The sequence below is a fragment of the Oryx dammah genome, unplaced genomic scaffold, assembly GCF_014754425.2.
Source record: "Oryx dammah isolate SB20612 unplaced genomic scaffold, SCBI_Odam_1.1 HiC_scaffold_5, whole genome shotgun sequence".
Taxonomy (NCBI): Eukaryota; Metazoa; Chordata; class Mammalia; order Artiodactyla; family Bovidae; genus Oryx; species Oryx dammah.
Window position 1 is genome coordinate 53107106 of NW_024070189.1, and position 24031 is coordinate 53131136.

At 41.1% G+C, this 24031-nt stretch overlaps 1 protein-coding gene across 2 annotated transcripts in view; it reads left to right on the forward strand.

Moving 5' to 3' along the window:
* PRELID2 (PRELI domain containing 2) overlaps positions 1–7530 on the forward strand; it is a 119829-nt gene extending 112299 nt beyond the window's left edge. For both annotated transcript variants that reach the window (XM_040239805.1, XM_040239804.1), the window contains exons 6-7: positions 687–756; positions 5119–7530. In XM_040239805.1, the coding sequence (XP_040095739.1) occupies positions 687–746 (60 nt within the window). In that variant the 3' untranslated portion in view covers positions 747–756; positions 5119–7530. The remainder of the gene's footprint in view (positions 1–686; positions 757–5118) is intronic.
* The last annotated feature ends 16501 nt before the right edge of the window (positions 7531–24031 follow it).

A 24031-nucleotide genomic window follows, 5' to 3' on the forward strand; every position in this document is an offset into this window, starting at 1 on the left:
CACCTCGCAGATATTGCACATTTTACAGACTGAAGGCTCGTGGCCACCCTACATCAAGCAAGTCTTTTTTTTTTTGGCCGTGCTGGGTCTTTGTTGTGGCATGTCAGCTTCTCTGGTTGTGGCTTGTGGGATCTTAGTTCTCTGACCAGGGATCAAATCCATGTCCCCTGCATTGGAAGGCAAATTCTTAATCACTGGACCACCAGGGAAATCCCCAGGCAAGTCTTTTGGCATCATTTTCCCAACAGCATCTGTTCATTCCATGTCTCTGTGTCACATTTCAGTAATTTCTGACTTGTTCGTCATCATTATACCTGTTACGGTGATCTGTGATCTCTGATGTCACTAGTGTAGTGTTAACTATCACCATGATTATTCCAGCTCTGGCACTGCCACTTAGTAGCTGGATCACTTTCAGTAAGTCGCTTGAATTGTTTTCTTATGTTTAAAATGGAAGATTCACAGCTCTGCTCTGTTTCCCCAAGTAGTTCGAGCACATGTGGAGATAATGTATATAAAATTGCTGAATGGAATATTATAAAAATGTGAGATATGACTACAATCCTACTTTTCTGAAATGAATACATGGCCATTGCTTGGATTCCTTGAAGGGAAAGGTTGTGATAAATGTAAAAGTGCTTGTCCATGAAATGTGGCATTTTGATGTTTCTTTCTTCTCTCCATAGGGAATTAGAATAATGGAGATGCTGCTAGAGGAACAGTGTGGTGCCCCCTTAGCCGAATAAAGAATCACCAGTGAGTACCAAAAGCAAAATCAGAATTATTTACTCAAGCCATGTCTTCATGCTTATAAACCTAAGTATTATGCTTCAGCCTCCCTGGGCTATTCTTGCTGTATGTTTCCCAGTTATACTCACAGGATGCTTCTTGCAAGTGTTTTTGTTATCTGTTCTATATACCTTTATTTGCTTGGTTCTTTTGATTTTCAAAGCAGTTTTGTACTACGTGCTGGGTTACAACTGCTCTTAGATTGTTTAAACTGCTCAATACAATTCGCTGTGATTGCCACCCTTAAGATAGCATAGGTTGTAGAGACTGCAGTTCACAATTAACTGAAGCTTAATTTTATTGTCCCAAGAACAGTAAAAGCAGGGGTTTAAAGCTGTATTTGGAGTAGGAAAAAAATAAGAAAGGGGCATGTTGATTGATCAGTAATATACAGATATTTCATCAGTCATGTATACTCCTACCGATTGGGGGTGGCTGTCTGAGATGCTATTGAGGAGGATTCCAAGGCCTGGAGAATAACTCTCGGGCTCTGGATGAGAGTGTTGTGATTGATTAGCAATGCCTGCCATGGGCAGAGAACAGAAGAGATAGTACTTGTGCTGGAGCACAGGCCACTTTAGGGGCAAGTAATGTCAGGTTAACAGATAAGCAGGGGGATTCCAGAAGCATTTCCTTTTCAGTTCCTTAAGTTTTTATTATCTACATCAAGGAGAATGACATGCTTGCTGGAAAGGGCAGAACCAAGTTATCTGAGAGACTAAAAGCCTAATATAAGTTAGTGGATTTGCATCTTACACAATTTATCTGACTTCAATTTTTAACATCTGAGAGAAGGTAAAACCTTTGAGTAGAGCAAACATTGTCATGGGTAATTCAGAATTACCTCAAAGTTCCTTATGTTGGGTTTGAACTAGAGTATACATGGTCTTGTATAAATGACCTGGTCTCTAACTTTGATATCCAATAAAGTTTGAGAACAGTTAACCAAAGAAGAAGCAAAATGAATATTTGTATACAAGAACCTCAGCATTCAAAGCATGCTGGCCAGGCCTGGGCATGAGGATTGAATTATAAAGGGTTTCTGCTTGTTAGCAAGTTTGACTCCATTCTGATGAATATTAAACCTCTGTATACTTAACACATACTGATACATCTATTTATTACTGGAGGGGCTAAGCAAGATAATTTCATCTAGTGAAAGCCTGGCACATGGCAGGTGCTCAAAAAATGTTGGCAAGGAATCAACATGTGGTGTGCTCCCACATCTACTCCGTTCTTGGGAACGTTGTGGAGAGTAACTCAGCCACATCCCCCTGTTTTTCCAGACTGGCCTCTTTGTGAGGCTTACCAAGGACCTATGGTGCTTGTGCACTTGGGCACAGAGCCCATCTTACCCTGCAGGGTGGAATCTAAAGTCAGGTTAATTAGAGAATGAGGGACTCCTCTTACAAGTATTTATTGGTTTTCAGACTTTAAATCAGCGATTTGGAAACTTTAGTGAGTGTCAGAATCAGGTAGAGAATTTGGTAAACACAGAGTGGTGAGTCCCACTCTGACTTCCTGCTTCAGGAGGTCTGGGCAGAGCCTGGGGTTTGTCCTTCTGACCAGAGTCCAGGGGATGCTGGTGAGGCTGGTCCAGGGACCACACTTTAAGAATGATTGCTTTAAATAAGTTCCCATCTTGGAGTTGGAGACAGCTGAAATGCAAGGATCCTGCAAAAGCTGATAGCTGGCATTTTGAAATTATTGTGTAGATCTTCCATCAACTTTAATCAGAGTAGGAGTAATCTTCTGTGTGTGGCTTTTCCCTGATTTTAGCATCTCAGCCTCTTCCTGTTTGCCACTTTTATCTTTTCTTTGCCTTCCTTGAAGGTTGACAGGCTTCACAGTGGAGCAAAGATGACTGAAAAGGGTTGAGACTCAACACCACCTCGTGTTTGATTGAAATCATCAGCTTGTGGTTTTAATTTAAAGGGTTATAGTGAAAAAGCGGAAATTTAATAAGCATTACCTCCCATCTTAAATGATCCATGTTCTTGTTTTTTTGGTTTTGGTTTTACTGTGGTGGAAAGCTAAGTCATGATCCTGAGGCTTTTTGTTGTTTCTAAAAAGCAACCAGTTCTCCTCCCTGAAGTGAAGTTGAGGTCTGGATGCTATGAGGAGTTGGGTGCAGGAGAGCTGCCTTTAATGCCTTTAATGCAACAGAGTTCCTGAAGGATTTACATAGTTGAGACTGTCATCATTTATGACCAGTTCTCTCAGGAGCAAATATGAATTAAGGACTGTATACTCTTACCACAGGGGTCTACAGTCACTGCAAATTAGGGGCTATGGCCAAGGCTTTATGCTTTTTTCAAAATTGGCTTCCTTGCTCAGTTAAATTGCCTTCATCAGCACAATTAAATTGACTAATTTCAGTGTATGACTCGGTAAGTTTTGACAAATGTGTAAGGCCGGACCCCGGGGCCATGTCGGGCCGCCCCTCCTTTCCCTCCCGCCAGCGGCTAAGGTCCCTAACGGAAGGAGCCTCCCAGATCCCGGGGACCAATGGCAGCACACTTCGCCGGCTAAAGCCGCCCCACCCCAGCCATGTAGAAGGATCTGTCAGCGCGCGGCGCCTTGGCCTGGCGACCTATCTGAACCCCCGTCCATCTAGCCTGACCATCCCTTGCAACGAACGTATAAAAGCCACCCCCAGCATGGTCCAGGTGCGGACTTCCTTGAGCTGCCTCGTTTGGTCTGGGAACCCCGCCCAGGAGCGCTTCCCCAGTAAAAGCCTGTTAGACACTCTTTTTGGTGTCCTGGTCGTCTTTACCTAACAAAATGTATACAGCTATGTAAGCATCATGAAAAACACGATATGGAACATTTTGAGGCATTGCTGTTCCTGTAGTGCTGTTGCCAGCTTATTGCTCCCACCTTTTTGCTCATTTTTTGGACTATTTTTACAAAATTTTGGCAACTTTGAAATATGCCTATCTTAATGGAACTTTTTATTTTCTCAAAATTACATATGCCAGAGTGGGAGAATGTAGGTAGGGAAACTTCCTTTTATGTGCAATAAAATGCTACATTAAAAGAAAAGGCTGAGGGGGAGGTGAGGGGTAGGGGGATTAGCTCCATAGCTAAAGAGCAAAAGTCAGCCAACTGTAACCCAGAGGTCAAATCTAGCCTGTGGCCTCTTTTGTAAATAAAGTTTTATTGAAACACTGCCATGTTCCTGGTCATGTTCCAGCTACAGCAGAAGCATAGAGCTGTGACATATCTTTTACCATCTGGCCCTTTAAGAAAAGTTGTCTCTCCCAGGGATTAGAGTTTCATGGCTCCTAAATTAACAGGAGGTGGCCTCCTGGTGGTGGTATGGTCTTTGTTTTGTTTTAAATGTATCATTTGATCACATCTTGCCTCACGTCCAAAGTTAATAATAGCATGAGAGTTAACTCTGACCACCAGTTGGAGGGTGTTACTTTAAGGCATGAAAAAGCATTAAAATGATCACAACGATGAAGCTAAGACAGCAGCAATAGTGATCATTAAAACTGCTTCATAAAGTTCTAGTGCACATGCACGGTGGGGTAGAAATATAGGCATTTTGTTTAGCAGGCGCAGTAGCCCTTTGACGGGGCGATACCGTAGGTGCCATGTTCAGTGTACTTAGATTTTGAGCTTTGGAATGTTGCAGTTCTTAATAGTGTTTTAGAAAAGCATTCCATGGGGTCTGTACAAATGTGTCCAAGGAGGTGTTGCTTAATATTTTATATTCTACTATACATTTCAAATGTGCATAATTTTAAATCACACATAGGACCTGACCACATTGTGTAGGGTACCACCTCGCACTAACGATGCTTCCATATCTCAGTGGCGTGTGTATTCTAGTTGGTGTTGATAGTTAGAAGGTGATTTTGTCCTGAGCCAAGAGGGAGGTGCATAAATCTCACTAACCAGTCTGCTTGCAGTGTGCTGCTGACACATCCATCTGATAGATTTTTGATTTCCTGTCATTTTTGAAGAAAACAAATAGCCCTGACATCTGTTTGTTCTTGCTGCTGGCAGTTGGGAGGCCGGGCCTGGTGAGGTTTGATAACATAGTCACCTTCTTTCACATCGAAATGAGTAAGACTTCAGTTTTTGCTATATCTTAACTTCCCTTTGAACCAGCTCCTCTGGGTAGCTGGACTTAATGAAACGAGGTGCTTGCTTTGTTCGAAGATCATTAGGAGGCAGAAATGCAATTTCTTCAAAAATTATCCGTAGTGATAGAATTCAAGTGACTCTTAAGAGTTGCTTCAGAAAAAGCGGGCAAATAAGTGTTGACTGTTGAGACATGTTTATTAGGTGATAAAGCCTGTTTGCTTTCTCTTGCAGGGAAGCCGTGTTGTGTCTACTTCTGCTCGAGAATCTTTCCTTGGACACAACACATCCAAAGACACGGGTTTAGAGATACAAGTTTAAGGATGTGGTGTTGGCAGCTTACAGAAGAGGAGACCTTCCTGCTGGCACTTGATGTGATCCATGCCCCTGGGAACAGCCCCAGAGAGAGGCTCTTGTGGGGCTGACACCTTCTGGCTGATTCTTACGGCACAAGCTCTGCAATTTTACAAATAAAGAAAAAATCCCGGAGAAGGTGATGTCCAGAGAAAAAATCCTGGAGAAGCTGATGTCCGTCCTTCATCAGGACATCCTGCTGATTGCCCGGTGATGGTGTCAGGGCAGCCAAGGATGGGCCAGAGGCCTGGAAAATGATGTGTGTTTCTGCTTGTTCTCTGCATCATGGCTCATAGAATTCACAAGAGGATGCTGAAGCAAATAAAGGAGTTAAACCCGATACCTGACTCTTGGGTGGCCTGAAACAGACAGAAATACACCAGACCTGTGTTGAAGTTAAGCCATAGTCATAGTAATGTTGAAGAGTCTCAGAAGTCAGGAGCACTTGATTTTCTCTACCTAGCAATACAACGTACCTGCCACCAGCATAGCTTTTATAATGTGAACTGTGATTGGTCCTTAACACAACCTGGAGCGGGCAGGGGGGCTGTGGGCTGTCATCTTGGCTCCTTCTAACTCATTCTGGGATGTGGAGCAGATCACATGACCTCTTGGTGTTTTTCACTGGGCAAATAGGGATAATCGGGCACAGATCTTTCTACTTGTAAGAATTAAACCAGGGTGTTTGGTATAAAAAGTGCAGGTCTGGGAGCCAAACGGACAGAACCGGGTTTGAACATATGCGCGGCTCCCAGCAGCTCCATGATCATGTATGTAGTTTAAAGTCTTTCTGATATTCATTTTTAAAATTGTAAAATGGGGTTATAGAGTTAACCTTACGAGGTTGTTGTAACAATTGGAGAACATGTGATTAAGTGCCTAGCATGCTTTTTGGTACACAGAAGTAAATAGAAGCCATTATTATTATTATGTGATACTGTTTTGGAAATGTGCTTTTCCAGCGTAATGTATCGTAGTATTACTGTTTGAAAATTAGATGATGGTAGTTTGCATTTCCCATGATCGGAAGCCAAAATGTAAGTATGCGCTACCTAAACAAAAGCTTGAAGAGAGGCAGTAATTTGCAATTCATTTTAAGATAAAAATTGGGCCATTACTGGAAAGTCTTGGGGAGATCATTTTTTTTTTAATATTAAAAAGTTTTCCATTTAGTGCACTGATGAATTTCAGAGGAATTGTATTTTTCTTTCTTCTTTTTTTTAAATACAAGGCAGCCGCTATGAGCTCCTCTTACGGTATTTGAGCTGTTTGTGCTGCCTGAGTTTTGTATCTCAGGATAATTTCCCTTCATTTCCTTAGTGTTTCATTCTTTGGTTGGGTTCAGAGGGAAAATGAATGGTGGAAATCTGAACATGCTTTGACCTCCTTTTCCAGTTTGTAAATGTAGGTTTTTGGAATAATGGCACATTTCCAAAAGTAAAAGGTAATGTGAGTTATCATGGAGGTGAGAGGTGGAAAACCAGTATTTGGAAGTTGATGTTAGAATAATCATTACTTTGGGAGTTCCTTAGTGGCCTGGTGGTTAGGGTTCCACGCTTTGACTGCCATGGCTTGGGTTCAGGCCCTGGTCAGGGAACTGAGGTCCTGCAAGCTGCATAGTTTGGCCAGAAAAAAAAAAAGAGAGAGTAAATCTAACCCTTCACATTCAACAACTTGCATTCCCTGCAGGCAGGAGTTCTCAGCCTTGGCTGTCCATTAGAACCATGTGGGAGCTTTCTGCTATCCTATTGCGGGGGTTTCAGCCCAGACCAATAAGTCAGAGTCTCCAGGGGTAGATCCTAAACATCAGCTTCTTCTTCTTTTTTTTTTTTTTATAAAGCTCCCTAGGTGATTCCAATGAACAGCTAAGGACACGAACTCTACAGTGATTTCTAGGTGATTTGCAGGTATTATCTGATTCCTTTTTTAACACCTCCAAGGTAGGAAAGCATCTTTGTAGCAGGAATTACTGTTAGAGTAAAGCACAGAGAGACTGACTTTTAGGCTTAATTCCTTAAAGCTGGGGCAGCTGATGCAAATGCCTGCAGGGTCTGGCAAGTGATCTGGTGCATGAAGCAGGCTGGTGGACCCTAGGGAGACCCCAGGAATATGTGGTTTGCCAAAGGTGGGCAGCTGCCACCCAGCTCAGCACAGTCCTGCCAAGTGGCTGGTTTTTCTTGTTCTTCCAATTTCCAGGGAAAGGATAAAATTAAAAAAAAAAAAAAAAAAACTTCCAATTTTTTATGTATTGGCAACGAATTCAGAATTGTTTAAAACATTGTGCCAGCCAAACAAAACATGTTTGCCGGTAGTTTCCAGCCTTTGCTTCAAGAGTGTTAAGGACCAGCTTAAACATCTCAGCCAATTTTTGAGAGATTTGCATTTCCCGATTCTGGATGTAAGCTGCTCTCTGCCTCTCCTCCAAGACTGCTTTCACATGTATTTTCCTCCCCTTTCCCGAGCAGTCCTCTGAACTCACATCAGACACTTTCTTCACTATTTTTTTCTCTGTGGGCATCCATTACTTCAAGCTTACATATATGGCTTAGAAATCTTATGCTCTTTTTAAAATTAATTAGGGCTTGTTAATTTTTTAAAAATTATATGTCAGAACCCTTTTCCTGTGATACAACATTTAGAAGTCCACATCTAACTTGACTATCTATAAAATGTCGAAACCAGGAGTATAGCCTTGTGGGCACATTAGGAACATGAGTGGGCAGGGTTAACTCCCAGACCTGGCCAGTCTGCTTGCTCCTGGCCTGGTTGCTGAACCTACAAGTGAAGGTGAGGCTGTATCAGAGTGATTCTCAGGCTTCTGCTCGTGCCAGAAATCCTTGAGGAGGTGTGCTCAACAGCGGGTTCTGAGGGTCTGCCCCAGTGATTCATGAAATTTCAACTGGGACTCAGGGATCTGCATTTTAAAACAAGTTCACCAAGAGATTTGGTTGTGCTGTTCCACAGACCAGATTTTGAGAAACAGTGATCTAGGGGAAGTGTTTGTGGCTTGTGTGTCTATCATGTAAGAAGGCTTTATAGTCGATTGGGCCCACTGATTAATACAGGTGATCACTCAGGACACAGTGTCAAGCTCTCTTGCACAGAGAGGCTGACTTAGGCTATCCCTACATGATTGAGGTGCTTTCACCAAGAGTGAGCTTTTGTGGTTTCAGGTTTTATGTGGATACAAAAGGTGCTATATTCTTTTGATATAAATTGCTTTGTGTATTTTACAAGCAGTATTGTGTAGTAATATCTTATTTATCAGACATCATGGGCACATGGTATAGCCGACTCAAAGTTATCCTTTGTTTTTTATTGACTACGATTGCTTTACAACGTTGCGTGAGTTTCTGCTCTACGGCATTGCCAGTCCGCTGTATGTATGCGTATACCCCCTCCCTGTGAGCCGTGCTCCCATCCCGCCCCTTTGGGGCATCACAGCACCTAGTTGAGCTCCTTGTGTGTAGCACTTCCAGCTGGCTGGCTGCTTCACTCATGGTAGTGTTTATATGCCAATGCCACTCTCTCAAGCTTATTCTTTTAAGTCGCACATCTTTTTCGCTCTAATTCAGCCATTTACGTGGAACTCTTAATTAGTACCGATTTCCCTGCTTTTGTAAACAGACTCTACTGAAGACAGGAATTTCATTTCTGGGTGGTCATTTACGTTTTGACTTCTTTTAGCTTCTGTTCAGGTTTGTTAAAACCCCTCTGCGGAACAGCTCTGCTCCTTGAGTTTTACCACGGGTTTCCCAGTTTCTTCTTTTCTGTCACTGCTCCCTGCCGTGTCTCGCTGCCTTAACGCTGCGTATTTCTGTGAACTTCCCTGTCCATTGCTCCCTGGGTTGGCTAATGCTGTTAATTTGCATACTGTGTCACGTGACAGTAAACAGGAGCCAAGCGAGTCTTTGGGAGGCGTTTCTAACAGTGAAGCGGATCAGTGTTGCTATGTTATCTTAGTGGCTCTGCTACTTTCTCTGACTTACTTCTGATCTTCAATTGCAGTTGTCAGACCTGTGGCCACAAGATAACTGAGATATTGGTACCAATGATGTCCTGAGATCTGTACTCTGTTGTCTCCCCAACGGTGTTAGTGTTCTTATATATACAGTTTTATAATGTTAAACGTAAGTAGATTACAAATGAACATTTCTGTGCCACCTGTCTGTTTGGGATAAAGTGTTTTTGATTCAGTGTTACTGTGATTTAGAGCTACAAATTAGTTGTATCCCTTTGAAATTTGATCCTGTCATCCTCCTGAAATAAAGGTGTCACAACTAATATTTATATGTGAATTTTAATTTCTTAAGGGAATCACACCACCCAGCAGAGCTTGTGTGTATCATTTGTAGCAATGATAATCTAATGTAGTAATCGAGTCCTTTTTCGCAATCACAAAGAAGAGTTTTAGGCCAGTCAGATATGTTAGTTCCCTGCCTCTCCCAAGCTGAGCCATTGTTTCTCCCAGAAACAAGCAGAGGCTGCTCTTACTAGATGAGAAAATGGGTCCTGTGCTAATGGAACAAAGGGCGAGGTTCTGCAGGGCAAGAAGGCATGAGAAGCAAACATGAAGTCATGTGGTCCTAAAGGGGAGGCAGAGACAGAGCAGCTGCTTGTTGACCTGTTTGTGATGCTCAGCTATACTTTCTGTACTTTGTTTACATGAGATTTGCTTTTGTCCTTGTATTTGTCCACCTTTTACTTGAATGTATGCAAGTAGATTTCAGTGCTTTGTTTCCAAAGTGCCCTGTCCAAGTCCTGTTGGTGCCTTTCCTTTGTTAAAGCCTGGGGGCCTTGTGGGGTAGAGTCCTTGATTGGTTCATCCAGCACTTATTGAACACCTACTGTGTGCAATAGAAGGGCAGGATTTGTCTTCTCTTTTGACTTGATCAGTGGATTTCCAAGCGGCTTACCACTTCCTCCTACTAAGGGCAATAGGGGGCACTAATTGATGGTAAGACCAGATACACTTATCACTTGGGTTAATCACACCATGATTGCTTATTTAATTAAAAGATGCAGAAAATAGCACAGGATGCATAGTGGAGAGCTCAGCTCAAAATGTATAGCCCGGTGGTCCCACAGCCTCACCAGCAGCTTGCACGGTTGTGTAATCGTGTCTGAATTGGTGCAGGGCACATCATATGTTTTGGAAGATGAGTCCTCTCCAGGCTCAGCCTTATATACAGAAAGGTGGAGCTGCCCTGTGTGGGACCACTTCCTACCCTGGTCAGGAGTGCACCATGACTGCAGGGAGCAGTATGCAGCATGAAGGGCTTTTACTTTCAGACCTTTCTAACCTCTACAACCTGCTCTGAGGACATCCCTGAATTCAGGGCTGCAGTTTCAGTATTTGGTTTCCCTGATGTCTGGGCAGGTCATACTAACTAATTCTGGTTCATCTTGAAAATCCTGGAGCCTTCACATAAGCCTTGGAGAGACTGAGGCAGGTAAAGGGGTAGAGTCCTAAGAAGGACAGACCCAGTGTGATGAGGACTCCAAATAAAAATTAGCTTATAGAAACACTTGAGAGATTTAACTCAAAATGCAATATTTCTTACATTCCTCAACTGCCAATTGGATTCCCATTGGAGCTTCAAAAATTCTGGTGCCTGGATCCCACCCCCAGAGATTCTAGGTGGCAGCCCCTGCCTCAGGGTGGCATCAAGCTCCCCAGCTGATCATGAACAGCTACAGCGATTCTATCAGGATTCTAAGTAATGTGGTTATCCTTAAGCTGGCTGGGAGAAGGAGTTTGCAATATGAAAACTTTTTTTTCCTAATATTTTGCCTGTGTGTGTGCTTAGTCATGTCTGACTCTTTGCAATCCCATGGACTTTATAACCCACCAGGCTTCTCTGTCCATTGAATTTTCCAGGCAAGAAACTGGATTTGGTTGCCATTTCCTCCTCTAGGGCATTTTCCCTACCCAGGGATTGAGCCCATGTCTCTTGTGTCTCCTGCATGGGCAGGCAGATTCTTTACCACTGCGCCACCTGGGATTTTAGTCCTTCGGAAAAATATAATTTGTTGTCTAAGAAAAAGATGATCCAGTGTCTCTTAAATGCTAATAGAAGAAAAGAGAGCCTAAAAATATGCCACCGTGCACAGCCTGCTTTGTTAACTCAAAACTTTGGATTGTATTTGGAATAGAATCCCATGCAGAAAAAGGATCCCCTAACAACTCAAGACCCTTACTTGTCCTAAAGGGTTAAACTGAGTGACTGCACTGCTGGACCTTAAGACGTAGCTCTCTAAGCTATGGACAGTCATGCTGTGCAGGAGACAGCAGAGAGAAAATAGCAGTCACCATCCTGTTAAATTAAACTCCACGGAGCTATTCTCCAGCATTCTATGAGAAGGTTAGAGCCATTTAGTGCCTGCCATCTGTTAAGCTGCTGATGGAATCATTACTGCTTTGTGTCGGTGCCAGGATGAACTTTTAGATCCGATGACAAAGGAGAAAATGCTAACTGTTCAGTTGCATGCTTTTGTTTTCCTGTTTTGAGTTTAGGTGTCTCCTTAAATTCAGGAGTCCATCAGTTATTCAGACTTTGAAATGATTGCATTGCCAGTTTCTTTAGAGGTTTAGGGGAAATTATTTTTTGGGCTGAAGCTCCTGTGTTATTTGTGTAGTTTAAGGATGGAGTCATTAGTCAAAACCAAAGTCATTCTTGTCAATCGGTCAAAAAATTTTTTTTCTGTGGTCCTCAGGACATGAAGTCTCCAAAAAGCAGCCAGAAAAAATTCAATAAATGAATGATCCCAGTGTAACATTATAGTAAATGGAAACAGGATTTGAGCCAAGGAGGGGAGAAATGTACAAGGTCATACCAGTCACTGATTAGGTTAGGGTGACTACAAGGAAAATTTTACTGTCTTAATTTCTTTCCCAAATGACATTTTAGAGCTGGGGAATATAACATGGAGGTTTAGAGCCTTAATTCATTTGTTTAAAAATATTTTTGAACGTATCCTCAGATACAGCAGAAAAAAGTTCACTACAGCTCTTCTGGTGTCTTGGTGGTTGGATCTAAAGCTTTGAAACTAGATGGCTACGATTTTTAATTACAGTTTTAAATTGGATTAAACTATGCATCAGATGACAGTTGGAACCATTCCAGTGTGGAGAGTAGTCTTTTTGTATGTGTGAAGTTCAGTTCAGTTGTGTGAAGTTAGAGCCAGCATTATAACTTGTTTCCTTAGGTGTTAATTGTTCTGTCAAGGGCTAGGAGAACCATTTTGTCCTGAAACAGTAAATGGTAACAATGGTTTGGGGGCCTTATTAAAGGCAGAGATTTTGCAGCGAAGAAATGGGAAATAGCAAAGTGCCAGCCAGTCCCTCTGATCTGCCTCTGAAACCTCTTCCTAGGGGTATCACCAGCAATTCTCAAAGCAGTGTATGTATTTGTACTGGGAAAATATGGCCATCTCTCTGAAGGATGTGTGGAGCTGAAAGATAGATGGGCAAAATGCTCCTCTTAGCAAATTGCTCTCAAAGATTAAAGGAAAAACGTTTTTCTTGAATGTATAACTTCATGGAGTGTGAGATTGTAATGGATTCTTAATTTTAACAAAAGGAGACATAAAAGACGTCTTGCTTGGGACCCTGCTTCGCAAGCTGCATTGTACATAGCAGGTGTTATGTTAGGTTGAATATAATGGAAATACTGAAAGATGGCAGCTATATATGCTCAGTCTTATAGAAGCACTTGCATCCTCAAAGCTTGGTGGCCCAGTGGTAAAGAAACCGCAGGCGAATACAGGAGATGCAGGTTCGATCTCTGACTCTGGAAGATCCCCTAGAGACGGAAGTGGCTACTCACTCCAGTATTCTTGCCTGGGAAATCCCATGGACACAGGAGCCTGGTGGGCTATAGTCTGTGGAGTGGCAATAGAGTTGGACATGACTTAGCGACTAAACAACAACAAATCCTGTAGGGCCCTGTTCTGCTGGTTAGAGGTCCCTTTCTGGAAAAGCTGGAGAAACCTGATGGGAGCCACCTCCGACCCCCAAAACTGCCAGAACCGCTGTGCCCCTGAGTCGGCCTTCCCTCCCGGCAGCATGGCCTTTGTCTGCCAATGTCTTGTAATAGAAAACGTGTCAAATACCCAGGAAACTAGGGCAAGGCTTGCCTTCAGGGGCACCACAGATTATTTTGAGGACTGAGTTAATGTAGGGCTCTTGGTTGTTGAGAAGGAAGTACATAAGTGGAAAGAGCCTTTACTGACTATTAAAATTTAAATTATTTTTCACTACATTTTTTTTGAGGGGAGCAGTCATGTTTCCACTTTTATTCAGAGAAAACACAAGTCAAGAAAATTTTATTTGTCAATATAATGCTTTAAGCATCCTGTTTGCTTCTAAACAGAGGCAGTTCAGATGCAGCTATAAACCACAGCTTTCTCTAACTGGGCTGTCTATAGTGTTTAACCCAGGGTGCTTGTTAAAATCAATGGGAAGGGGTGTAATTAGTCTTGATGGGGTAAAATAACAAACACAGGGAAAAACTAATGAAGCAGTGTTTTGATTCTTGTAATTATAGTGGTGCGGCTGTTTCTGCTATCATGAAGCTCTTATCATTTCCAATAAGAAAGCTCTTTTCTGGTTTATAGATATATTTTAACTGTCATGTAGATGGAAATTTTATGGCAGCTGCTAGCAGGAATAACCTTTATTTTTGTTTAAAAAACACATGTTTCTATTGAGGATGCCAGCTTTTCTATTACCCTAATTTCTTTGTTGAAATAACACATCCTGGTCAGATCTGAATTTCCCTTTACAAAAGTGAAATTTGACAATAAATTTGGCATTAGATTAAAATACAAGAAATCTGATTGGCTTCAAATAGACCCCAGAGGTTTAAACTAGAATCCTAGTTATGCTCTGTGCTAGCTGTGTGCCTAATAAGCACTCTGGGCTTCATTTTCCTCATATAGGATGGAGTAGTAATAGGGCCTATTTTATAGGGTTGTTGAAAGGATTAACTGAGTTTAAGACATGTAAAAACAGTTGGAATGGAAGAGTGCCTGGCACATAGTAAACACTCAAGCAATCTCTAGAAGACACTGTGGTATTAATTCTTTAAATATTTGGTAGAATTTGCCAGTGGAAGTATCCAAGCCTGAAGATCTTTGTTTTAGGGAGATTTTTAATTACAAATGTGATCTATGTTATGGAGCTCTTCAAATGTTCTATTTCATACTGGGTAAGTTGTTGTAGCTTGTGTTTTTTGAGGAATTGCTGCATATTTGTATAAATTGTCAAATTTTTGTGTGTAGAGTTGTTCATAGTGTTTTCATATTATCTTTTTGATGTCTGCCTGGTCTTTAATCATATGCTCTGTTTGTCTATTTTATTGATTGTTCCAAAGAGCCAGCTCTTTGTTTCACTGATTTTTCTGTATTGCTTTTCTGGTGTGTTTTATGGACTTCTGTTTTTATTATTTTTGTCTCCTGCTTGCTTTGGGATTATTTTGCTTTTCTTTTGTAGATCTTAGGGTAGGAATTTTAGATTCTTCATTTGAGACTTTTTCTCTTTGCTAATGTATACATTTAGTGCTATAAATTTCCCTCCAAGCATTGCTTTAACTATGTTCCACAAATTTTAATATGGTGTATTTTCATTTTTATTCAGTTCAATATATTAAAAAAATACATCTCTCAAGACATTTTTTTGACCCATTCATTATTTAGAAGTGTGTTGTTTAGTCTTCCAGTTGGGAATTTTGTAGATATCTTTTTGCTTTTGATTTTAATTTCATTACACTATGGTTGGAGAACACACTCAAATGGTTTCAACTCTTTAAATTTACTGTGTTTTTTTTTTTTTTTTCTGGCCCAGAATATATAAACTATCTTGGTATATGTTTCATGTTATTGTTGGGGGAAGTAAAGTGAAGTGAAGTCGCTCAGTCATGTCCGACTCTTTGCCACCAGGCTCCTCCGTCCATGGGATTTTCCAGGCAAGAATACTAGAGTGGGTTGCCATTTCCTTCTCCGGGGGATCTTCTCGACCCAGGGATTGAACCTTGCAGGCAGGAGAAGTGTTCTACAAATGTTGATTATATCCTAATGGTTGATGGTGGTGTTGAATTGTGCTATATTCTGTCTGATGAGTTGTTGAGAGAAGGGTATTGAGCTCTTCAACTACGACTGTGGATTTGTCTGTTCCTCATTTTATGTCTGTAGATTTTTGCTTTACATGTTTTATAGCTCTGTTCTTTTGTACGTATACTTTTAGGGTTGCTATGTCGTCTTTTTGGATTACTCTTTTATCATTTTATAATTTTCTTTGCCCTAAGTTTCTTTTAGTTAGAGTACCTCTAATAGGAGTGCCTACATTTTTTTTATTAATGTTACATTTTAAGTGCATTTCTTGTAAATAACAGTTGGGTCATGTTTTTAAATCTGTTTTGCATTCTCTGACTTTTAATTGGTGATTTAGATCACTTATATTTAATACAATTATTGACTTACTAGGGCTTAAGTCTTCCTTTTTTTTTAAAAAAATTCTGTTTGTTCTGTTTTGGGGGATGCCTTCCTTGGGGTCATTCAAACACATTTTAGAAAATTTGTTTGGTTTCTCATGTGGCGTTTCTGAGTGACTCTCTGGGTAACGTCTTCTTTTAGTGATTACTAGGCTGCTCCTTTCCTGGTCCCCTGCATAGAGAGAGAGGGCTTTTATTGTTTTGGTTTGCTTTTTTTTTGGTCTATGCCTGTTGGCATTTCCAGGTTGCTGGTTTCTTCAGCACTCAGTCTGAAACATGTGAGTTACAAGGAAACTCATTGTCATATTGTTGTTTGGGCCTCAAGTTTCCTAGTTGATTTGTCTTCTTTCCTTCACTTGTCATAGTATTCTTGTTTTGTTTTTTCTGTAATGTTCAGGGATTTAAGTTTAGTACCACTGACTTTTTTTTTTATAAGTCCAAAGTCATTGTGCTCCTTCCTTTACTTTAAACCTTCCTATCTTTCAAGTCTCAGCTGAAGTGTCACTTCTGGGAAGCTCCTTCAGAGCCTAAGCTAGCTCTGTGAGGGAGCCTAAGCTCACTAGGCGGGATCTCCATCACCCTTTCACGTAGCACATTGCACTTCTTCCTGTAACTTGTTCAGGTCTATCTCTTCCATTCGACAGCTCTGAGGGAAAGGACTTGGTCCCGTTGGAATAAATGAGTGACATCATCATTTGTAAAATGAAGGAGTTGGAATAAATGAACTTGGAGATCCTCCATCTCTCCTTTTCTCTCCCTATTTTCTCTTTTTCTCTCTCCTTTTCCCCGACTCCTCCTCCCAAATTGTTTCCAAAATAGAATCCCACCTGAAATCTTCTCCTTCTGTGCTTTGTCAACATTGTTTTGTTTTTCATGAAAAGAAAAATGAAAATTTTGGTCATCTGTTAGATGAATAATGACATCTTCCTATGGTTTTAGTTTGCACTTACTTATTTGGATACCAGGGAAGTTCATCCATCCTGTCAGTAAATGTCAACCATCTCCTGTGTTCCAGACTCGGTGGAAGAAGGTGTTGGAGATAGAATAGTTCACAAAATAAAGACTTTGCTCTCATGGAGCTTGCAGTTGAAATTTTTTCATGTTATTATTATTATTTACATATCTTTTGTGAATTGCATCTCCAGATTAGTTGGTCATCCACATGCCGCCCTCTCCTCTTTTTCAGCATTCACTTAACAAATATTTTGCTCAGGAGTACGAGAAATGTAAAGGTAAGATAGTCCATTTCACATTTCACTTAGTGTCTGTTCTGCCTCACCAGTTCATACATTGAAACAAAAGTGGTTTTCTCAAAATACAGGTCTGAGCAGCTCACTTGTCACTATATTGTACACTCAGTAAAAGGTTGTTTTTTTTTAAAAAAATAAAGGCCAAAATGGTTGTGATTTTTCGCATTTTATTTTTATAATAAATGTATGGCCTCACTGTGTAGCAGCAGTTTAATACTATACATTGCAAGAGGGAATTGAGCAGTTGGATTTAATGAAACCATTTTAAACAAGGGCCGATTGCAGTAGTAGGTTGTAATTGCAAAGGACCCTGCTTGGATTTTAATTTGTCATCTTACTTTACTTGAAGATGATTATTCGATTTGGCATTTCTCAGATGTCAGAGGCAGTGATGAAAGGTCCTGGGTGACAAAGCCCTGTAACATCAACAAGGTTTTAAACAAAACCCAGCATTTCTCTGAGCTAAAGTTCTACTCTTTTCAGAGGGAGCCTGAGTTAGCACGTGTTAGTCTAATGACACAGTTGGTCATGCTGATCATCCACTTCATTTATTTCACATGTAATCATCTCTCATATCTGTAGAGGGCATGTCAGTTTATTTACTAAGCACTTCTGTATCCATTATCACATGTAATCCCTGAAGCAGCCATGTGGAGGTGGTAGAAGGTGACATTCAGATGAGAACTGGAGGCTCTCGGTGGGTAAGTGACTTGTCTGAGAGCACATAGATAGTAAGCGGCTCAATTGGATTCATTGTTTGGCTACATATTTATCATATTGCAAATGAAATTTCTTGATAATGCCACGTGATGCTAGAAACATCAAAGAGAAATGTCTATATATCCCGTGATATTTCCTGATCACAAACTATTATTTGCATTTTGTCATGTCATTTTCATGTGAATTTTATTTGCCTTCTTTCCTTGATGGGGAATAAACTTCCACTTTGCCTCAGTGATGCTTTCTGAGTGTGTATAAAAACACATCTTGTGAAAAGGCCTTTTTTTAGTTCCTTTCAAATTACCCTGTTTGACTAATGTTTATTGCTGTGATTTTGACTACTATGGTGATAGAGCCAGACTTACTTACACTAATTGTAGTTTTTCAACCAGTAAAATAAGCTGTTTGGGTTAGCATCTGGGGAATGTAGAAACTCATGTTTAGAAGGGGCTTTAAGAGCCTAAACTGTCAAACTGGATGGATCATGGATCAAGTGTTGGCTAGTAAGTCTTCCATTTACTAACTGCATAGTCTGAGACAAGTTATTTAAGCACTCTGAATTTTTTCTCATTGGTGAAATGTAATTGGAAACTATATTTACTGACAGAAATGTTGTAAAGTAATTAGCACAGAGCCTGGCTTTTAGCGACCAATCAAAAAAAGTGAGCTTTGTTTCTAGATTAGGAGGTTGGTTGGCTGGATTAATGAACACTCTCTGTTTTCCCCTAAAACATGGTGACTGATGTCTGCAGCATCCTGAATAATCACTGCTAGTATACCTCACTCATTTACTTCAAGAATTCTGTTCTCAAAAATTGAACTACATGTTTTGTAAGACTTGTCTTTATTCTCAAAGCAGTTTATGTTCATTGCAATTATGACTATTTAATTAAATATTATGTAAATAGGTGTATTTATTTCCCATTGCTGCTTTAACAAATAACCATGGACCTAGTGGCTTCAGTTCAATTCCGTCACTCAGTCACGTCTGACTCTTTGTGACTCCATGAACTGCAGCACGCCAGGCCTCCCTGTCCATCACCAACTCCTGGAGTTTACTCAAACTCATGTTCATTGAGTCGGTGATGCCATCCAACCATCTCATCCTTTGTCATCCCCTACTCCTCCCGCCTTCAGTCTTTCCCAGCATCAGGCTCTTTTCCAGTGAGTCAGTTCTTTGCATCAAGTGGCCAAAGTATTGGAGTTTCAGCTTCAGCATCAGTCCTTCCAATGAATATTCAGGACTGATTTCCTTTAGGATGGACTGGTTGGATCTCCTTGCAGTCGAAAAGACTCTCAAGAGTCTTCTCCAACACCACAGTTCAAAAACATCAATTTTTTGGCACTCAGCCTTCTTTATAGTCCAGCTCTCACATCCATACATGATTACTGGAAAAACCATAGCTTTGTCTAGATGGACCTTTGTTGGCAAAGTAAAACAATACAAATTTATTATCTCATTAGAGGTCAATCTGAAATGAGTTTCACTGGCTTAAGTTGTCAGCAGGACTCCATTCCTTCCTGAGGCCCAAAGAGAGAACCTGCTCCCTTGCCTTTTCCAATTTCCAAATGCCTCCTACATTCCTTGACTTGTGACTGGCTCCTTCCTCCATGGTAGCCACCAGTACAGTATTTTCAAATTTCTCTCTGCCTCATCACCTCTCTCTTTCACAAGGAACATTATGATTGCACTGGGTTCACTGGGTAAGCTGACATAATCTCCCCAGCTCAAGAACTTTGATTTAATCAAAACTGCTATCATCTTTTGCCAAAAAGTATTCTATTCATGGGTTCTGAGAACTAGAGCATGGGCATTGTTGTTGTTGTTGTTTAGTTGTTAAGTCATGTCATACTCTTTTGCTACCCTGTGGTATCCTGCCAGGCTCCTCTGTCGATGGGATTTCCCAGGCAAGAATACTGGAATGGGTTGCCATTTCTTACTTCAGGGGCTCATCCCCATGCAGGGACCGAACCCACATATCCTGCATTGGCAGGCAGATTCTTTACCACTCAGCCACCAGAGAAGCTCATGTTCATCTTTGGGGGATCATTATTCTGCATCCCATAGCTATCAACAGTAGGGAGCAGAGAGGGGGTGTTTATATGAAACCTAATTTCTTCCATTGGAAAGACTAACTGCATTAAATTGAAAAAAGATTGGTTTTGAGTTAGATGTGGGCTAGATACTATAGGGAGAAGGCAATGGCACCCCACTCCAGTACTCTTGCCTGGGGAATCCCATGGGCGGAGGAGCCTGGTAGGCTACAGTCCATGGGGTCACACAGAGTCAGACACGACTGAGGGACTTCACTTTCACTTTTCACTTTCATGTACTGGAGAAGGAAATGGCAACCCACTCCAGTGTTCTTGCCTGGAGAATCCCAAGGATGGAGGAGCCTAGTGGGCTGCCGTCTATGGGGTTGCACAGAGTCGGACATGACTGAAGTGACTTAGCAGCTTAGCAGCAGCAGATACTATAGAAAGTCAAGAAGGATTCTGGACTCAGGTTGCTTCTGAAGTGTCCCTATGCTCTTGCTCCATTTAGAGAAAGAGTGGGAATCAGAAAATGCATTATGTTTATTTATGGGAGAAATGTAATATAGAAATCTAGTCAATGGATGCATTCACAAAAAGCCCTTGGTTCCACACAAGAAGACTGGCAAAGGCACTTACATGTAATTTATATAAGTTGAAATGAGATACTTAAAATGTTTGTTGCTGCTGCTGTTAAGTCACTTCATTCGTGTCTGACTCTTAGCGAGCCCATGGACTGCAGCCTACCAGGCTCCTCTGTCCATGGGATTTTCCAGGTGAGAGTCCTGGAGTGGGTTGCCATTGCCTTCTCCTTAAAATGTTTGAGTACTATTTTTTTAATGTTTTCCCACTGTAAGATAAAATGTCTCCCTTTGTTGGTTAACCAGAGAACTGTCAACCACACGGTCAGGTAAAAGATTTTTTTTTTTTTTTAAATTTAATCAGTCCACATTCCATTCCTGTCCAATCTGTTTGGAGCTTATTCTCTCCTAGCTCAGAGATTCTTGACATTTTGGTGGAAGTCTTCAGCCTTTTTGAGAATTTGGTGAATGCTAAGTCTAACCTTGAAAAACATCCACACGGACTTTTTTTTTCTTTCATTCTAGTACTTTGGGTACGGAGAGTTACTAAATCCTTCAGTTTGTGTTCAACTATCATTTTTGTGTGCAAAGCTATCTTCTTGTTTTTACCTTCAACTCTCATCACCATTTTCATTCCCACCCCTATACCATCCTCCCTGTAGATACCCTTCCTAGTTTATTTAATACTTATTCTTGGATGACTATGTTACTGGAAGATAGTGTTGTTTTGCAAACTCAATATTTCACATATAATTTTAGAATAATTTATGCATCTTCTGAGGGCTGTTCTCAAAATTCAAATTTAAATTAAGATTATGTACAGTTGAAATATCTCAGTTGTGCTAGCCACATTTTAAGTGCCTCATAGCCGTGTGTGACTAGAGGCTGCACCTGTATGGCACAGTGCAGATATAGAACATGTCCATCATTGTATAAAGTTCCATGGGACAACATTTTCCTAAATGATCTCTAAGAACTCTCCCAGTTCTAATGCTGTGGATTATTCTAGTTAGAGACATTTTCTGTATCAAGTGTGCCTTTGTGCTTGTGTGGAATAACTCATTCCTCAAATGAGAGTCCTTGACAAAGAGAAGACAAAAGAAAGGCTCCGAATATGAAAACTTTAAGTAATGGTTCTAGATCCAGCATGTTAAAGGACTTCAAATATGCCCCTACCCAGTTCCCTCTGGAGGAATTCCATACTGACACACACTATAATCCTTGAGCTCAAAATTATCACCTCTCATATCTACATGTATGGGCTTCCCTGATAGCAGAGTTGGTAAAGAATCTGCCTGCAATGCAGGAGACTCCAGTTCGATTCCTAGGTTGGGAAGATCCACTGGAGAAGGGATAGGCTACCCACTCCAGTATTCTTGGGCTTCCCTTGTAGGTCAGTGTTATATTTACATGCAACACTTTATAATTTGAAAGGCTGTTGATTTACAGTTGCCTTGAGCGACAGAATTATTATTGTACCCATTGGTCATACATGCTGGTAAGAAAACAAGAGAAGGTGACGTAACAATAGGTTTTGTATCCTTTCTTCATCACTCAACCACCTTTCCTTCAGGTCATTCAGAGGCTTCTACTTGGATCTCCTTCTCTGTTTGCTCCTCCCCTGGGTTGTGGCTCCATCCTGGGAGCAGGGACCTGGGGTCCTCTGCTGAGATGGGGAAGGAAGACGCTTAGAACCTTTGCCTCCTTTCATAGGAGGCGGCTCAGGTATTTATAATCGAATGGAAACAAGCAAGCCCTTCTCTGCTAAATTTGACAGTTTCTCACAGCATAATTTCAACAGGAGGGAGGGGTAGAAGGAAAAAAAGTGAGGCAAGGAAGAAAGTCATATTTTCTGTATTATAGCCTCATTTTCTAATAAAGACAATGAGGTTAAGAATGATTCAATCACATGGCTGTGATTACACAGCTAGTGAGCCTCCGTGCTCCAAATCTTGTGCTCTTTCCAAAGTCCCACTCCACATTTTGGAATAAAAACTCCACTGTACCCAGGCCACTTTAAGGCATGACTGTCTCTCTTTGATAACACTGGACTCACTGAATTCCAGTCAGTATGCATCTTAGTCACTGGGACTCATAAGTGGGGAGGCATTATGACCGAGAACCGTAGTGGATACGAACATTTGCTATGATTAATACACATGATCGACAAATCACTGAATAGGTCCATGGGCTTCCCCAGGCAAGAATACTGGAGTGGGTTGCCATTTCCTTTTCCAGGGGATCTTCCTGACCCAGGGGTCAAACCTGCATCTCTTAAATCTCCTGCACTGGCAACTGGGTTCTTTACTACTAGTGCCACCTGGGAAACCCCCAAGCACGGTGATAGTCCTCAAACGTATAGCAGTTAGATTCTCCTGTGAAACCTGTGTATGTTAGGCACTAGTGCATTTGCAACAACAGAACAATGAAGTTGCAGTGTGATGTGATGTGGATGGTGGGAAGTTAGCTTGGTTCATTTGCGGATAAGAGACTTGCTTTGGTACTCTCTCCAACCAACCTCCAACCCTCATTAACATGTGATTCAAATCATGGCTCAGTAAAACTGCAATGACTGCTTGTCATGGATCTTTATGTCATTCAGTAAGAGTCAAAAAAAAAGAAAAAAAAGAAAGAGTAGCCCAAACCATGTTAGTTGGGCATTTTGAGTGTGCTCGTCCTTAGTTCTGCTCATAGGTGTTACTTGCTCTCTACCTTTGGGGAGTATGGGAGAATTGTACTTCTCTTCCCCTCTTTGAAATTGATCATGACCAAGTGAATTTCTTTGGCCAGTGGAATATAATTGGAAGAGACCTGAGTCACTTCCAGACAAATGCCAATGCACACTATGTGGGTGGAGTAATTCCTACTCTTTGGGAGAAAACCTGTCTAAAATAGGTGGAAGGGTGAAAGATGTCAGCGTGAAAAGCGATAGCTGATGTAAAAACTCGGCTAAGGGCATATGGTGCAGAATGATTGCTAAATGTGTGTGTGTGTGTGTGTATGCCATAGGTGACCTATCCACTCTTGGTATTATATTGGGTTCCAACTTCCTGATCCTAAATATAATCTCCAGTAGACATACTCATACATATCTGCTTGTCTGTCTGTCTATCCATCTTTCTGTCAATCTGTCAGCTATCTGCTGGTGTGGAGTTGCTGATAGGTGTTGATCAAGACTGCCCAAACACTCCCTTTAGCTTCACTAAAATTGAGGCAAGTTTGTTCAGGATTGGAGGCCCCCTCCTCCTTTTCCTTAGGGCATCAATTTTAGAAAACTGATACTTGTAAAATTTCTACCACCCAGAAGCATCTTTCTCTAGGACCTGAGAGTCATTTCTTGGAAATGTAATCATGGAAGGCTACCAGTGGGAGGGTAGAAGCCTAACTTTGAAAAGCGACAGGAAACATGGGTGGCCCAGCCACATCAACCAACCTCCCCATAATGTTCTTTAGTCCCTTTCCATTAGTTCACGTCAGCATTTGAAGATTCTCCTGCCTTTTATTTCAGCAGAGTTGAGTGCAGTCTCAGCCTTGACATTTTTAACAAGTGTCCAGTAAAATTTTAAGGAGTGCCATTCTATTCCAAGGGGTGGGATGACCATGTCATTTATATTTCCATATTTGTATCTATAGCAATTCCTAAGGGTTCCTACACCCCCATATTTCTACCAATCCTTAAATTTGTTTAGAACTCTAACACTTGTGAATTGCTAGG